The following is an 18,201-nucleotide window of genomic DNA, read 5'->3' as shown; positions in this document are numbered from 1 at the left end:
TGGCACAGGGGCCCAACAACAACAACTTTGTTTTTGCAGGAGGGACACCCTGCAGCACATTTTGCTCTAGTTTTTCAATGAATATCTCACCATCGAGTCTCAACCAATTCAACCTATTAAAAACAAGGTTTACAGAGGATAACAACTACTTTCAAAATAACTACTTTCACTCCTTCCCACCTACTACTAAGGAGGCTGTTCAGGTCCTGAACCGCTGCTTGGCCGCTGTGTCAGACTGGATGAGGGCTAACAAATTGAAACTGAATCCAGATAAGACAGAGGCACTCCTGGTCAGTCAAAAGGCCGAACAGGGTATAGGGTTACAGCCTGTGTTAGACGGGGTCACACTCCCCCTGAAGACGCAGGTTCGCAGTTTGGGTGTGATCCTGGACTCTTCGCTAAGCTTGGAACCCCAAGTTTCGGCGGTGTCCAGGGGAGCATTTGCACAACTCAAACTTGTGCGCCAGTTGCGCCCGTACCTTGGGAAGTCTGACTTGGCCACAGTAGTCCACGCTCTGGTTACATCCCGGATTGATTACTGCAACGTGCTCTACGTGGGGTTGCCCTTGAAGACTGCCCGGAAGCGTCAGATGGTCCAGAGCTCGGCGGCCAGATTGCTAATGGGAGCGGCACTCAGGGAGCATACCACTCCTCTGCTGAACCAGCTCCACTGGCTGCCAATCCGCTACCAGGCATTATTCAAGGTGCTGGCTTTAGCCTATAAAGCCCTAAACGGTTCTGGCCCTGCTTACCTCTCCGAACGCATCTCCACCTATGAACCGACCAGAACATTAAGATCATCTGGGGAGGCCCTGCTCTCGATCCCGCCTGCGTCACAGGCGCGCTTGGCGGGGACGAGAGACAGGGCCTTCTCAGTGGTGGCCCCTCGGCTATGGAATGCCCTACCGGCAGACATCAGACAGGCACCTTCGCTGCTGACGTTTCGGAGAATGGTTAAGACCTGGCTTTATGAACAAGCGTTTGGTTAAGCAGTGCAACCAATCATAGGAAGACGGTAAATGGAACATAGGAATGGCACAAGGATTATGAGAACGGATCTGATTTCAACTGAGGCGTTATGTTATATCTGTTTTGTTGATCTGTCTTGTTGATTGTTAACTGTTGTGGATTGATGCTGTTGATCCTGTTTGTTGCATTGTTATGTTTTAATTGCACTGACACTGTTTGATAATCGTACCATGTAAACCGCATTGAGTCGCCTGTTAAGGGCTGAAAAATGCGGTATAGAAATAAAGCAAATAAATAAATAAATAAATAAGGACCACACAATTAAACAGGAAATAACACTTTCAAACCAGGCACAGAATTTTTTCAAACTTTGTCACATCGTGTAATAATAATAGTAATATTTATTTATTTATTTATTTATACCTTGCTTTATTTTTTGCTTTATACTTTGCTCCTTAAATCATGATCTCCAACCACTGATCCCTCTCTAAGTATAGTGAAATGACCATTTTTTACCGAATCCTGTCTTTTCTCTCCAGGTTCTGCCTGATGGTGAAGAAGGGCTACCGAGACCCTCCGTACCACAACTGGATGCACGCCTTCTCCGTCTCCCACTTCTGCTACTTGCTCTACAAAAACCTGGAGCTGGTCAACTACTTGGAGTAGGTGGAGGCCCGCTTGACTGTAGGGTTACTCTGCATGCGTGCCCCCCTTTCCCCTAAAAGAGGAACCCACTCCCAATAAATGTCATGCACAGCATTGGAGGGCAGGGAGAGAGATCCCTTCCTGCTTTGCCATGAGATTGTGGGCATCGGGAACCGGCACATCGACCTGGGCATTTCCTTCTTTTGGGATGAGCTTCCAAGCTCTGAATCTCGAAGGTGTGGGCATCGGAAAAGGGGCTGTATAGATTAAAACCAATCCTAGCCAAAAAAAAAAAAAAAAAACATGAAGATTAGGTAGGGTTTCTTCCAGGGAATATAGCAAAATCAATGGTTTTTAATATACTAGAGGTGGCTGAACAAGACCCCAGCAGAGAAGATGTTACAGTGTTCCCTCACTTATCGCGGGTGTTATGTTCCGGGACCACCTGCAAAAAGTGAAAATCCATGAAGTTGGGACGCTATATATTTATATTGAGTCCCAAGAGTGAGGCAGAAGCGAGGAGAGATTTAAAAGAACCACACACCTTTTTTGGCTAGCTATCTCTGCTTTGCTTTGCAATCCCCCTTGATTGGCTGCCTCTTTCCCGAGGGGGAGGGTGAAACCCCCTTCCACACTCCTTCATTGCCAGGAGGTGGGCAACGGCAACCATTCATAAACTGAGAGGTGAAAACCCGCAAAACAACAAGTCCGCAAAAAGCGAAGGGAACACTGTATTCTTTTTAGATACTGAGAAAGCTTTTGATAACATTCATTGAGAATTCGTTAAAAGGTATTGATTTACAACAATCGAAAAGGATGGTTGCCGCTATCTATTCAAAACAAAAAGGTAGATTAAGGATAAATGGCCAAATGTCAAATTACATATCAATACAAAAAGGAACAAGACAAAGTTGTCCACTGTCACCTCTGTTGTTCATATGCAAGTATTAAATATTAGGATTAGGGAAGACAGTGGTTTTAAAGGGGTGAAAATAAAAGAACAAGAATTTAAAGTCAAGGCTTATGCCGATGACATGGTGCGTACCATAGAAGATGCAACAAGGAGTATTTAAAACCATTGATAGATGTGGATCTGTGGCAGGATTCAAAATAAATAAAGAGAAAATAAAAGTAGAATACAGTGGGCAATGGCAACCATTCATAAACTGAGAGGCAAAAACCCGCTAAAAAGCGAGTCCACAAGAAACGAACCACAAAGTTGTGAGGGAACACTGTATTCTTTTTAGATGCTGAGAAAGCTTTTGATAACATTCTTTGGGAATTCGTTAAAAAAGTATTGATTTACTATGGGGTGGGTCAGCAATTTAAAAGGATGGTAGCCACTATCTATTCAAAACAAAAAGCTAAATTAAGGGTAAATGGTCAAATGTCAAATTACATATCAATATGAAAAGGAACAAGACAAGGTTGTTCACTGCCACCTCTATTGTTCATATGGAAGTATTAAATATTAAGATTAGGGAAGACAGTGATTTTAAAGGGGTGAAAATAAAAGAATAAGAATTTAAAGTTAAGGCTTATGCCGATGACATGGTGTGTACCATAGAAGATGCAACAAGGAGTATTTAAAATAATTGATAGATATGGATCTGTGGCAGGATTCAAAATAAATAAAGAGAAAAAGAAAAGTAGACTAGAATGCCGCTCTGGGCAACGGCAACCATTCATAAACTGAGAGGCAAAAACCCGCTAAAAAGCGAGTCCACAAAAAACGAACCACAAAGTTGTGAGGGAACACTGTATTCTTTTTAGATGCTGAGAAAGCTTTTGATAACATTCTTTGGGAATTCGTTAAAAAAGTATTGATTTACTATGGGGTGGGTCAGCAATTTAAAAGGATGGTTGCTGCTATATATTCAAAACAAAAAGTTAAATTAAGGATAAATGGTCAAATGTCAATTTACATATCAATGCAAAAAGGAACAAGACAAAGTTGTTCACTGCCACCTCTGTTGTTCATATGAAAGTATTAAATATTAGGATTAGGGAAGACAGTGATTTTAAAGGGGTGAAAATAAAAGAACAAGAATTTGAAGTTAAGGCTTATGCCGATAACATGATGTGTGTACCAAAGAAGACACAACAAGGAGTATTTAAAACCACTGATAGATGTGGATCTGTGGCAGGATTCAAAATAAATAAAGAGAAAAAGAAAATTAGATTAGAATTCCGCTCTGGGCAATGGCAACCATTCATAAACTGAGAGACAAAAGCCCACTAAAAAGCGAGTCCGCAAAAAGTAAACTGCGAAGTAGCGAAGGAACACTGTATTCTTTTTAGATACTGAGAAAGCTTTTGATAACATTCATTGGGAATTTGTTAAAAAGTATTGATTTACTATGGGGAAAGAGAAAAAGAAAAGAAAATATTTAGGATTATGGGTTACTAGTAAAAATAGCAATGTATATCAAAATAATTATGAAAAAGCATGGAAAGAGGTTAAAAAAAGACCTGGAAAGGTGGCAAAGAATCCAGCTAACTTGGATGGGGAGAACAGCAATAATAAAATGATGGTCTGCAAGTAATTAAGGGAGTGAAGGTCTTTGAACCATGGAAGAGGGATTTGGTCCAATTCATATGTAATGGGCAGAAAGCTAAAATTGCATACTTAATTGATGCTAAAGACAAAAGGGGCTTAGTGCTCCCAGATTTTAGGTATTACTATGAAGTGGCAGGCTTGGATTAGAATAGGAAATTGCACATTACTTAACTTAGAAGGGTACAATTTAAGATTTCGATGGCATGCATACTTATGGTACGAGAAAGAAAGCATCAATGGACATGTTATAGGAAAGGGGGCTGTATGATGCCATCCTTGAATCCCCCTTTTTACCCCACCACCCACCCTGGGCTGGCAAGCACCTCCCTCCATTGGCATATCCCACTCCTGCGGGTCTTGTTGTATTTCTTTGCGAGGAGCACCACCACCTCCATGGTTCACAACCCACGGCGGCTGGCGTCGCCCACAACGGCAGAGCTGTGAATCCTCTCAGGGCTTCAGTCCAAGACATCAGTAGGCATGGGCAAAGTTCAGACTTCCCTCCAAATGGTTGTGGGTGTTGAAGTCCAAAACACTTGGAGGAGGGCCAAAGTTTGCCCATGCCTGGTCTAAGGGCTTTCCAGGATTTGTTATTGGCATTAGAATCAATAATTCAATGCTGCCTCAACATATCAGTCAATCCCATTCAGTCAATGCATCGGAACCCTCGGTAGCACTTGTTCCAGTAGGACTGAAGACCAACAGGTCGGAGGTTCAAATCCGGGGAGAGCATGGATGAGCTCCCTCTGTCAGCTCCAGCTATTCATGTGGAGACATGAGAGAAGCCTCCCACAAGGATGTTAAACACCAAAACATCTGGGTGTCCTCCAGGCAACGTCCTTGCAAACGGCCAATTTTCTCACACCAGTGATTCGCAGTTTCTCAAGTTCTGACACACGCGCACACACACACACAAATATCCGGGCGTCCTCTGGGCAACGTCCTTGCAGACGGCCAATTCTCTCACACCAGAAGCAACTTGCAGTTTCTCAAGTCCTGACACACACACACACACACAAATATCTGAGTGTCCCCTGGACAACGTCCTTGCAGACAGCAGATTCTCTCACACCAGAAGCAACTTGCAGTTTCTCAAGTTGCAGTTTCTCAAGAAGCAACTGACAAACAAAAAAAAATATCTGGGCATTCTCTGGGTAACGTCCTTGCAGACAGCCAATTCTCTCACACCAGAAGCGACTCACAGTTTTTCAAGTCCTGATACACACACAAAAAATATCCTCTGGGCAGCGTCCTTGCAGACAGCCAATTCTCTCACACCAGAAGTGATTCAAAATTTCTCAAGTCCTGACACACACACAAAAAATATCCGGGCATCCTCTTGGCTGCGTCCTTGCACGGCCAATTCTCTCATACCAGAAGCAACTTGCAGTTTCTTGAGTTGTTCCTGACACGAAAACAATGAAGTCAGTGCATCTAGTTAGAGCTAAGAATAACATGATCATCAAATGCTATTATCAGAAGGGATCTCCAAAGGTCATCCAAAACCCTGCCCCGCAGGAAGACACAACCCAAGCCCTCCTGCTGTGGGTTACAATAAAAGGATCATAGAGTTGGAAGGGGTCCCCAAAGGTCATCCAGTTCAGTCCAACCCCCTGCCCTGCAGGAAGACACAATACAAGCCTTCCCAACAGATGGGCATCCAGCCATCCAGCCTAGCTCTTTCTTTGAACTGTTGGGGGACAAAGATATGCCATTGCACAAACACACACACATATATACAGCAGAGTTTCAGAAGTGTTCCTTTATTTACCCAAAACATCTACTCTCCCTTAAAATATATTTGCCTTTAAATCATGCTCTCAAGAGACAAAAATAAGCATAGTTGGTTTACTCACAAACTTGATGTATTCAGCATACAGGTACATTGCATAACAATCCAGTTACAGATAGGATTCGAAGTAGTTTCTCTGTGCAGTTAACACAGGGCATCTCTTCTTGAAACTTAACAGTCCAAAGTCCAAAGACTCTCTCTGTTCTGAGAGTCTAATCTAGTCTCTGTCTACATTGAAAGTCTAATGCAGCCGTTCTCAACCTGGGGGTCGCAACCCCCAGGGGGGTCATTTGGCCATTTCGGAGGGGTCGTGAGGCCACCTCCTTTGGCCCCGCCCCCAAGGGCATGGGCCAAGCAGGGGCTCATTCTGATTAATCATGATGCGTTATTTATGTTGAATTTGTAACAATGAAAACACATCCTGCATATCAGATTTTTATATTACGATTCGTAACAGTAGCAAAATTACAGTTATAAAAGAGCAACGAAAATTATTTTATGGTTGAGGTCACCACAACACGAGGAACCATATTTAGGGGTCACATTGTTAGAAAGGTTGAGAACCACTGGTCTAATGGCTTCTGTACATCATTCTTTTCCTACTGACTTCTAAAAGCATACATTCTAAAATAGAGTCTGAGTCCTGAACAAGCCCAGTTCTGATCACATGGTCTGCAGCCCCTCCCACAACACAGAGCTAAGGAGAACTCCATACCAATACACACATATCCAATACAGGAAGTAATCTGAATTATGTTGTTCATTCGTTCAGTCGTTTCCAACTCTTCGTGACCTCATGGACCAGCCCACGCCAGAGCTTCCTGTCAGCCGTCACCACCCCCAGCTCCTTCAGGATGAATCCAGACACTTATGATATAATCTGAATTATATACATAGCAAATAACTAGTGGGTTCTTAGAGAAGATCTATTTCCAACAAGAGTTTTGATAAAGATTAGATCCACATCCAAAGTGGGTGAGCTATCAAAGCCAGATTGGCGATCAACCTTGAATCGCTCCTTCCAAGTTTGGACTAAAACCCAGAGCGGATTCACCAGCCACCACCAACGCCAGCTGCTTGGGGCATTCCAAGCCTCTCGGACCGCCCTGCAGTTCATACATGGTTCACGTGTGCATGGGTGTTGTTGTTGTTGTTGTTTTCTCTCGACAGAGACATCGAAATATTTGCCTTGTTCATCTCCTGCATGTGCCATGACCTGGACCACCGGGGCACCAATAACTCCTTCCAGGTCGCTTCGGTACGGTTTGAAGAAACCCGTCCTCAGCAAAGCAATGGGGAGCGGGGAGGGGAGTGGGGTGGCCCTGCATTCAGAAGCTGGAACACATTAAGCTCCCTCGTTAACCTCGTTGCACTATTGGACTTCCAGTCCCAGCATCCTCCCACCCAGCCTGTTTTTAATGTGCGATGCCATTAGAAACACCTGGAAGGATACACTATTCCCATTTTGCAGTCCCTCCAGATACTGTTGGACTGCAAGTCCCACAGGATGAGAATGAGAATGATGGGACATGCCATCAAAAACACCTGGAAGGTGACGCTCTTCCCATTTTGCAGTCCTTCCAAAACATTTGGAGTTGAGGCCCAAGCAGTCACCCTATCCAGGCTAGTCAATCATGAGAATGATGGGAAGATGCCATCAAAAATACCTGGAAGGTGACACTCTTTCCATTTTGCATCTCTTCCAAAACATCTGAAGTTCAGGTGCAAGCAGTCACCCTAGCCAAGCTAGCCAATCATGAGAATGATGGGAGATGCCATCAAAAACACCTGGAAGATGACACTCCTCCCATTTTGCAACCCTTTCAAAACATTTGGAGTTGAGGCCCAAGCAGTCACCCTAACCAGGCTGGCCAATCATGAGAATGATGGGAGATGACGTCAAAAGCACATGGAAGGATACACTATTCCCATTTTGCAGTCCTTCCAGATACTGTTGGACTGCAAGTCCCAGCAGCCCCCTTGCCAAGGATGAGAATGATGGGAGATACCATCAAAAACACCTGGAAGGCAACACTCTTCTCATTTTGCAGCCTTTCCAAGACATTTGGAGTTCAGCCCCAAGCAGTCACCCTAGCCAAGCTAGACAATCACGAGAATGATGGGAGATGCCGTCAGAAGCACCTGGAAAGCAATGCTCTTCCCATGTTGCATCCCTTCCAAAACATCTGAAGTTCAGGTGCAAGCAGTCATCCTACCCAGGCTAGTCAATCATGAGAATGATGGGAGATGCCATCAAAAACACCTGGAAGACGTCACTCCTCCCATTTTGCAACCCTTTCAAAACATTTGGAGTTGAGGCCCAAGCAGTCACCCTAACCAAGCTAGTCAATCATGAGAATGATGGGAGATGCCATCAAAAACACCTGGAAGGGGACACTCTTCCCATGTTGCATCCCTTCCAAAACATTTGGAGTTCAGGGCCAAGCATCACCCTAGCCAGACTAGTTAATCATGAGAATGATGGGAGATGACATCAAAAACACCTGGAAGGCAACGCTCTTCCTATTTTGCAACCCTTCCAAAACATTTGGAGTTGAGGCCCAAGCAGTCACCCTAACCAAGCTAGCCAATCATGAGAATGATGGGAAGATGCCATCAAAAACACTTGGAAGGCAACGCTCTTCCCATCTTGCAGTCCTTCCAAAACATTTGGAGTTCAGGTGAAAGCAGTCACCCTAGCCAATCATGAGAATGATGGGAGATGCCATCAAAAAATACCTGGAAGGTGACGCTCTTCCCATTTTGCATCCCTTCCAAAACATTTGGAGTTCAGGTACAAGCAGTCACCCTAGCCAAGCTAGCCAATCATGAGAATGATGGGATATGCCATTAAAAACACCTGGAAGGATGCACTATTCCCATTTTTCAGTCTCTCCAGATACTGTTGGGCTGCAAGTCCCAGCAGTCCCCTTGCTGAGGATGATAATGATGGGAGATGCCATCAAAAACACCTGGAAGGTGATGCTCTTCCCATTTTGCAGCCCTTCCAAAACATTTGGAGTTGAGGCCCAAGCAGTCACCCTAACCAGGCTAGTCAAGCATGAGAATGATGGGAAAATGCCATCAAAAATACCTGGAAGGTGACGCTCTTCCCATGTTGCATCCCTTCCAAAACATCTGAAGTTCAGGTGCAAGCAGTCACGTTAGCCAAGCGATCCAATCATGAGAATGATGGGAGATGCCATAAGAAGCTCCTGGAAGGCAACGCTCTTCCCATTTTGCAACCCTTACAAAACATCTGGAGTTGAGGCCCAAGCAGTCACCCTAGCCAAGCTAGCCAACCATGAGAATGATGGGAGATGCCATCAAAAACACCTGGAAGGTGACGCTCTTCCCATTTTGCAGCCCTTCCAAAACATCTGGAGTTCAGGTCCAAGCATTTTGCAGTATCTCCAGATACTGTTGGACTGCAAGTCCCAGAAGTCCCCTTGCCGAGGATGAGAATGATGGGAGATGCCATCAAAAGCACCTGGAAGGTGATGATCTTCCCATGTTGCATCCCTTCCGAAACATTTGGAGTTCAGGTCCAAGCAGTAACCCTATCCAGGCTGGCCAATCATGAAAATGATGGGAGATGCCATCAAAAGCACATGGAAGGCAAGGCTCTTCCCATTTTGCAGTCCTTCCAAAACATTTGGAGTTGAGGCTCAAGCAGTCACCCTAGCCAGGCTAGTCAATAATGAGAATGATGGGAGATGCCATCAAAAGTACCTGCTATAGCTAAGGAGGAAGTGTCTTCACACATGCAAACAGTTGGGAGATATCACATCTATTATTTTGAACCCTCAACATATGCATGAGGTCGACTGAGGTTGTGTCCATATAGGAGAAGGAATGCAGTTTGGCACCACTTTAGCTGGCATGGGTCAATGCTAGGGAGTCCTCCGGGATGTCATTTGGTGAGGCACCAATACTGTTGAGCAGAGAAGGTGAAAGACCTTCCAAAACTACAATTTTTAGGATTGTGCAGCATGGAGCCATGGCACAGAAAGGGGAGTCCAGCTGTGTTTATTCCACAATTTAGATCAGGCACGGGCAATCTTCGGCCCTCCCTCCAGGTGTTTTGGACTTCAGCTCCCACAATTCCTACCAGGCTACTGGTCTTTGCCTTCTCTTTCATAGAATGCTAGGGCCTAACCAAGTGGTTCTCAACCTGTGGGTCCCCAGATGTTTTGGCCTACAATTCCCAGAAATCCCAGCCAGTTTACCAGCTGTTAGGATTTCTGTGAGTTGAAGGCCAAAACATCGGGGGACCCACAGGTTGAGAACCACTGGCCTAACCAAACTGCATAGAATCATAGAATCATTGAGTTGGAGGAGACCTCATGGGCCATCCAATCCAACCCCATTCTGCCAAGAAGCAGGACAATTGTTCAAACCGCCCCCAACAGATGGCCATGTAGCCTCTGTTTAAAAGCCTCCCTAGAAGGACCCTCCACCAAACTTTGCAGTAGAGAGTTCCACTTCTGAACTGCATTCTCTCAGAGTCAGGAATATCTTCCTAAAGTTCAGGTGGAATTGAAGCCATGGCTCCAATACGTCCTAGTCTCCAGGGCAGCAGAAAGGAAGCTTGCTCCCTCCTCCCTATGACTTCCCCTCACATATTTATACATGGCCCTGATCATGTCTCCCCTCAGGCCTCTCTTCTGCAAGCTAAACATGGCCAGCTCTTTAAGCCGCTCCTCATAGGGCTTGTTCTCCAGACCCTTGATCATTTTAGTCGCCCTCTTTCTCTGGACACATTCCAGCTTGTCAATATCTCTCTTGAATTGTGGTGCTCAGAATTGGACACAATATTCCAGGTGTGGTCTAACCAAGGCGGAATAGAGCATGGGAAGCATGACTTCCCTGGAACTAAACACTAGACTCCTATTGATGCAGGCCAAAATCCCATTGGCTTTTTAAGCATCACATTGTTGGCTCATGTTTAACTTGTTGTCCACAAAGATCACAAGGACATTTTCCAGGCTTCTATTCCATGGAACTGTGGCAGTTAAATTGGGGTGCAGGGTAGATGCACCCCAAGAACACCCCAAGAAAACCCCTTTGTGGAGAGAAAAAGTAGGCTATAATAAACATTATTATTATTATTATTATTATTATTATTATTATTATTATTATTGCTACTACTACTACTACTACTACTACTAGGGAGCCCCTGGGGGCACAGTGGTTTAAAGCGCTGAGCTTGCTGACTGAAAGATCGCAGGTTCGATTCTGGGGAGCGGCATGAGCTTCTGCTGTCAGCCCTAGCTTCTGCCAACCTAGCAGTTTGAAAACATTCAAATGTGAGTAGATCAATAGGTGGGAAGGTAATGGCGCTCAATGCAATCATGCTGGTCACATGACCTTGGAGGGGTCTACGGACAACGCCGGCTCTTCGGCTTAGAAATAAGATACAGAATGGGGGACAATGCCTGGCTCAAGAGCAGGACGTGTGAAAAAGATCTTGGAGTCCTCATGGACAACAAGTTAAACATGAGCCAGCAATGTGATGTGGTGACAAAAAAAGTCCAATGGGATGTTGTCCTGCATCAAGAGCAGCCTAGTGTCTAGTCCAGGGAAGTCATGCTCCCCATGCTCTATTCTGCTTTGGTTAGATCACACCTGGAATATTGTGTCCAATTCTGGGCACCACAATTCAAGAGAGATATTGACAAGCTGGAATGTGTCAGAGGAGGGTGACTCAAATGATCAAGGGTCTGGAGAACAAGCCCTATGAGGAGCGGCTTAAGGAGCTGGGCATGTTTAGCCTGAAGAAGAGAAGGCTGAGAGGAGATATGATAGCCATGGATAAATATGTGAGAGGAAGCCACAGGGAGGAGGAGGGAGCAGGCTTGTTTTCTGCTTCCCTGGAGACTAGGACGCAAGGGAACAGTGGCTTCAAACTACAAGAGAGGAGATTCCATCTGAACATGAGGAAGAACTTCCTGAATGTGAGAGCTATTCAGCAGTGGAACTCTCTGCCCTGGAGTGTGGTGGAGGCTCCTTCTTTGGAAGCTTTTAAGCAGAGGCTGGATGGCCATCTGTCAGGGGTGATTTGAATGCAATATTCCTGCTTCTTGGCAGAATGGGGTTGGACTGGATGGCCCAGGAGGTCTCTTCCAACTCTAGGATTCTAGGATTGTATGATTATGATTACTACTATTATTATTATTGTTACTAGTACTACTACTACTACTACTACTAGGGAGCCCCCGGTGGCGCAGTGGGTTAATGCGCTGAGCTCCGGCAGGAAGGTAACGGCGCTCCATGTAGTAATGCCAGCCACATGACCTTGAAGGTGTCTATGGAGGACGCCGGCTCTTCGGCTTAGAAATGGAGATGAGCACCACACCCCAGAGTCAGACATGACTGGACTTCATGCCAGGGGACAACCTTTACCTTTTTTTTTTTTTACTACTACTACTAGTACTACTATATTCATGATATCCCTATTGCCACTGTTTGTGCATCACGGAGCTGATTGTGCAAACGTTGCACAGCTAGCACCAAAGGCATGGAGGAGAGAGGAGGTCAATGGCTTGCCTTCCCTCGATCTGGACACTAGACCCTTCTTGATGCATTGGCCTTTTTTGATGCTGCATCACACTGTTGGCTTGTGTTCAGCTTGGGGTCTGCGAAGAATCATAGAATCATAGAATCAAAGAGTTGGAAGAGACCTCCTGGGCCATCCAGTCCAACCCCATTCTGCCAAGAAGCAGGAATATTGCATTCAAATCACCCCTGACAGATGGCCATCCAGCCTCTGCTTAAAAGCTTCCAAAGAAGGAGCCTCCACCACACTCCGGGGCAGAGAGTTCCACTGCTGAACGGCTCTCACAGTCAGGAAGACTCCTCAACCTCTTTCACGTGGGCTGTTTGCAAGCACAGGTCTCACCCAGCTTGTCCGATCACAACCCCCCCCCCCCCCCAAATTGCACATGAGGGTCCCCTTTCCTGCGGGCATCCCATGCCATCCAGTCTCTGCCCATCCATACCACTTGCCTGTGTTTGCTTAGAACGTGGTGACCTTTCTCATGGGATGCTTCTTCACTCTCTCTTCCAGAAATCAGTCCTGGCTGCCTTGTACAGCTCCGAAGGCTCCGTTATGGAGGTAAGAACGAAAGCAAAAAAGGAAGGGATGGGACCCACGATGGTTATCAATTTTATTGATTGATTGATTGATCGTGTCAGAAGCAAATTGAGAATACAGTTACATATAGAAATAAAAATGTCATGTTCGTTTGTGGGATTAACAGAACTCAAAAACCACTGATGAATTGACACTAAATTTGGACACAAGACACCTAACAACACAATATATGTCCTATACTCAAAAATTGATTTTGTCATTTGGGAGTTGTAGTTGCTGGGATTTATAGTTCACCTACAATCAGAGAGCATTCTGAACTCCACCAATTATGGCACTGAACCAATCTGTTGAGCAAAACTTGAAACACAGAACTCCCATGACCAACAGAAAATACTACAAAGGTTTGGTGGGCATTGACCTTGAGTTTGGGAGTTGTAGTTCACCTACATCAAGAGATCACTGTGGACTCAAACAATGATGGATCTGGATCAAACTCTACACAAATACTCAATATGCCCAAATGTGAACACTGGTGGAGTTTGGGGAAAATAGAATCTTGAAATTTGGGAGTTGTAGTTGCTGGGATTTCTAGTTCACCTACAATCACAGATCATTCTGAACTCCACCAATGATGGAATTGAACCAAACTTGGCACACAGTTCTCCCATGACCAACAGAATATATTGGAAGGGTTTGGTGGGCACTGTCCTTTGGTTTTGGAGTTGTAGTTCACCTACATCAAGAGATCACTGTGGACTCAAACAATGATGGATCTGGACCAAACTCTACACGAATAGGTTCTTGTGGGTTTTTTTCGGGCTATATGGCCATGTTCTGAGGATGCTTGCCATAGATGCAGGTGAAATGTCAGGAGAAAATGCCTGTAGAACATGGCCATATAGCCCGAAAAAAAACCCACAAGAACCTAGTGATTCCAGCCATGAAAGCCTTCGACAATACATTCTACATGAATACTCCATATGCCCAAATGTGAACACTGGTGGAGTTTGGGGAAAATAGAATCTTGACATTTGGGAGTTGTAGTTGCTGGGATTTATAGTTCACCTACAATCACAGAGCATTCTGAACCCCACCAACGATAGAATTGGGACAAACCGCCGCCACAGCAATGCGTGGCAGGGGACGGCTAGTCTATATAAATAAAAATGCAATGTTAGTTTGTGGGATTAACAAAACTCAAAAACCACTGGACGAATTGACACAAAATTTGGACACAAGACACCTAACAACACAATGTATGTCCTTCACTCAAAAAAATGATTTTGTCATTTGGGAGTTGTAGTTGCTGGGATTTCTAGTTCACCTGTAATCAAAAAGCATTCTGAATCCCACCAAAGATGGAATTGAACCAAACTTGACACACAGTTCTCCCATGACCAACAGCATATATTGGAAGGGTTTGGTGGGCACTGTCCTTTGGTTTTGGAGTTGTAGTTCACCTACATCAAGAGATCACTGTAGACTCAAACAATGATAGATCTGGGCCAAACTCTACACCACTACTTAATATGCCCAAATGTGAACACTGATGGAGTTTGGGGAAAATAGATCTTGACATTTGGGAGTTGTAGTTGCTGGGATTTATAGTTCACCTACAATCAAAGAGCATTCTGAACTCCACCAACGATGGAATTGAACCACACTTGGCACACAGTTCTCCCATGACCAACAGAATATATTGGAAGGGTTTGGTGGGCACTGTCCTTTGGTTTTGGAGTTGTAGTTCACCTACATCAAGGGATCACTGTGGACTCAAACAATGATGGATCTGGATCAAACTCTACACAAATACTCAATATGCCCAAATGTGAACTCTGGTGGAGTTTGGGGAAAATAGAATCTTGACATTTGGGAGTTGTAGTTGCTGGGATTTATAGTTCACCTACAATCAAAGAGCATTCTGAACTCCACCAACGATGGAATTGAACCAAACTTGGCACACAGTTCTCCCATGACCAACAGAATATATTGGAAGGGTTTGGTGGGCACTGTCCTTTGGTTTTGGAGTTGTAGTTCACCTACATCAAGGGATCACTGTGGACTCAAACAATGATGGATCTGGGCCAAACTCTACACGACTACTCAATATGCCCAAATGTGAACACTGGTGGAGTTTGGGGGAAATAGAATCTTGACATTTGGGAGTTGTAGTTGCTGGGATTTATAGTTCACCTACAATCACAGAGCATTCTGAACCCCACCAACGATAGAATTGGGCCAAACCTCCCACACAGAACCCCCATGTGGGCCACATCAACGCGTGGTAGGGGACGGCTAGTTATGTATAAAAACCACAAACAAAGTGAAGGAACTTGATGTTCTACCAAATGTCCTTTGACCAGTATCTGTCCACTTGGAGTGCCTCTGGTGTCGCTTTGAGAAGGTCCTCTATTGTGCATGTGGCAGGGCTCAGGCTGCATTGTAGTAGGTGGCCTGTGGTTTGCTCTCCTCCGCACTTGCATGTTGTGGACTCATTTCATAATATTGGCTCTGTATCTCGTGGTGCCAGAGCGCAGTCTGTTCAGTGCCTTCCAAGTCACCCAGTTTTCTCTGTGCCCAGGAGGGAGTCTCTCATCTGGTCTCAGCCACTAATTGTGGTTCTGGGTTTTAGCCTGCCACTTTTGGGCTCTCGCTTGCTGAGGTGTGCCAGAAAGTATCTGTGTTGATCTTAGTGTCAGGAGTCAATTTCTCACGGCTTGAAGACATCACAAATTCCCTCCGTGACATCCTGACTGAATCATCCTGGCTGAATCAATTCTCTCTCTGTGACATTCTGAAGCCAGCAGAGGGTGCTGGAAACCTTGTATTGGAACTGGTGTAGCAACGAGTTCTAATAAGGAAACTGAGAAGAAGAGAAGAAGGGCAGGAAAGGTGTATAAAAGGAAGTGGTGATGGGAAAAAGTCAGTAGTGTCTTTCTTTGCTGCAGAGATACAAGCAATATATCCATTTCAAAGCAAAACCGGCTTGTGAGTGGTTATTTAATATTGCTATAGAGATCCTACAGTCTGACACTTAGGAAGCTATATCTTGATTTAAGGCATTGACTTACTGGCTGGTATCTGAACAGAGGATGGGCCAGAGATGTCCATGCCTTGGTCCTTTCATTGCTGGCTGCTACTTCCCAGTGGATGTCAGGTGGTGCAATACCGGCTAAACAATAAAATGTCTCCAGTGGTGTTGGGCGTAGACATCCTGTGATAATACAGCATGTCTCATTATGAGCCACATCCACTGTTTTAGCGTTGTGAAATGTGTTCCACACTGGGCATACATATTGAACAGCTGAGTAGCAAAGCGCAAGGACAGATGTCTTCACTGTGTCTGGTTGTGATCCCCAGGTTGTGCCAGTCAGCTTTTGTATGATATTGTTTCTACAATCGACTTTTTGCTTGATAGTCAAGCAGTGCTTCTTGATAAGTCAGAGCATGGTCCATGGTCCATGGTCCTCCCAACCCTGCTATATGCCTGTGAGACGTGGACTGTTTACAGACATCACATGCAGCTCCTGGAACGTTTCCATCAGCGCTGCCTCCGGAAAATCCTGCAAATCTCCTGGGAAGACAAGCGGACAAACGTCAGTGTGCTGGAAGAAGCAAAGACCACCAGCATTGAAGCGATGGTCCTGGGCCGGCCACGTTGTCCGGATGCCTGACCACCGTCTCCCAAAGCAGTTGCTCTACTCCGAACTTAAGAACGGAAAACGGAACGTTGGTGGACAGGAAAAGAGATTTAAAGATGGGCTCAAAGCCAACCTTAAAAACTCTGGCATAGACACTGAGAACTGGGAAGCCCTGGCCCTTGAGCGCTCCAGCTGGAGGACAGCTGTGACCAGCAGTGCTGCAGAATTTGAGGAGGCACAAGTGGAGGGTGAAAGAGAGAAATGTGCCAAGAGGAAGGCATGTCAAGCCAACCCCGACCGGGACCGCCTTCCACCTGGAAACCAATGCCCTCACTGCGGAAGAAGATGCAGAGCAAGAAGAGGGCTCCACAGCCACATACGGACCCACAAGGAAATCCATAATGGAAGACCATCTTACTCGTCCAACGAGGGATCGCCTAAGTAAGTAAGGTCCAGGGTAAGATTCCGCCTCACTTTCTGTCCCTATGAGAATCGGATTTTGAGAAATGTGGCTTGTTGTGTAAACAATGATTGATGAGAAAGCTTCAGTGGAAACCCCTCCCCGCCCCAATAATAGCTCTTCCAGGAGTGGATTTCCTTTCCAAGGGGTAGAATTCTCTCGCTTCCTGTTGTCTCACCCCCATTCTTAACTAGGAGTCGTTTGTAAGTCAGATGTTTGTAACTCGGGGGCTACCTATACAATTGACCTGGTTGCACAGGTTCTATATGTCGGCATTGCTACCCTTTGCTAATACAACGTGCCACAATCTGGAAGCCCCGGATCCCACTCACCAACAATAACCGACTCCCTTCTGTTTCTGTTCCTGTTCTTTGTGCAGAGACATCATTTCGCTCAAGCGATCGCCATCTTGAACACCCACGGATGTAATATCTTTGATCATTTCTCCCGGAAGGTGAGTCTTGGAGCGACCATGTGAGTTTTCTTGAGCAGGTTGAGGAGAAACATTGGTTTAGGATCCCTTATTTATTTATTTATTTATTTATTTATTTACAGTATTTATATTCCACCCTTCTCACCCCATATTAATCTCGGGTCCCATCTCCAAGACATTTCATATGCAAAAAATGAAATTTTGTACACTTTGAGTGATTCAGAAAGCAAATTGTCCACCAGGATGGAGCCCCCGGTAGCGCAGTGGGTTAAAGCACTGAGCTGCTGAGCTTGTTGATCGAAAGGTCGCAGGTTCGATTCTGGGGAGCGGCGTGAGCTTCCGCTGTCAGCTCTAGCTTCTGCCAACCTAGCAGTTCGAAAACATGCAAATGTGAGTAGATCAATAGGTACCGCTCCGGCGGGAAGGTAACGGCGCTCCATGCAGTCATGCCGGCCACATGACCTTGGAGGTGTCTATGGACAACGCTGGCTCTTTGGCTTAGCAATGGAGATGAGCACCACACCCCAGAGTCAGACATGACTGGACTTAATGTCAGGGGACTACCTTTACCTTTTTAGTGACAATTGTGGATTTTTTTTGGCACA

The 18,201-nt window shown here is 45.3% G+C and overlaps 1 protein-coding gene across 4 annotated transcripts in view; it reads left to right on the top strand.

The window, feature by feature from the left end:
- PDE2A (phosphodiesterase 2A) overlaps positions 1 to 18,201 on the top strand; it is a 505,312-nt gene that overhangs the window by 472,986 nt on the left and 14,125 nt on the right. For all 4 annotated transcript variants that reach the window (XR_010909616.1, XM_067466418.1, XM_067466420.1 and 1 more), the window contains 4 exons: positions 1,509 to 1,631; positions 7,137 to 7,224; positions 13,036 to 13,083; positions 17,543 to 17,617. Coding sequence is in view for 3 of the 4 variants with exons in the window: in XM_067466418.1 (XP_067322519.1) it covers positions 1,509 to 1,631; positions 7,137 to 7,224; positions 13,036 to 13,083; positions 17,543 to 17,617 (334 nt within the window). In the remaining variant the exon portion in view is untranslated. The remainder of the gene's footprint in view (positions 1 to 1,508; positions 1,632 to 7,136; positions 7,225 to 13,035; positions 13,084 to 17,542; positions 17,618 to 18,201) is intronic.

The sequence above is a fragment of the Anolis sagrei genome, chromosome 3, assembly GCF_037176765.1.
Source record: "Anolis sagrei isolate rAnoSag1 chromosome 3, rAnoSag1.mat, whole genome shotgun sequence".
Classification (NCBI taxonomy): domain Eukaryota; kingdom Metazoa; phylum Chordata; class Lepidosauria; order Squamata; family Dactyloidae; genus Anolis; species Anolis sagrei.
Note: the sequence above shows the minus strand (reverse complement) of the source record. Positions and strands in the feature narration are given on the sequence as shown.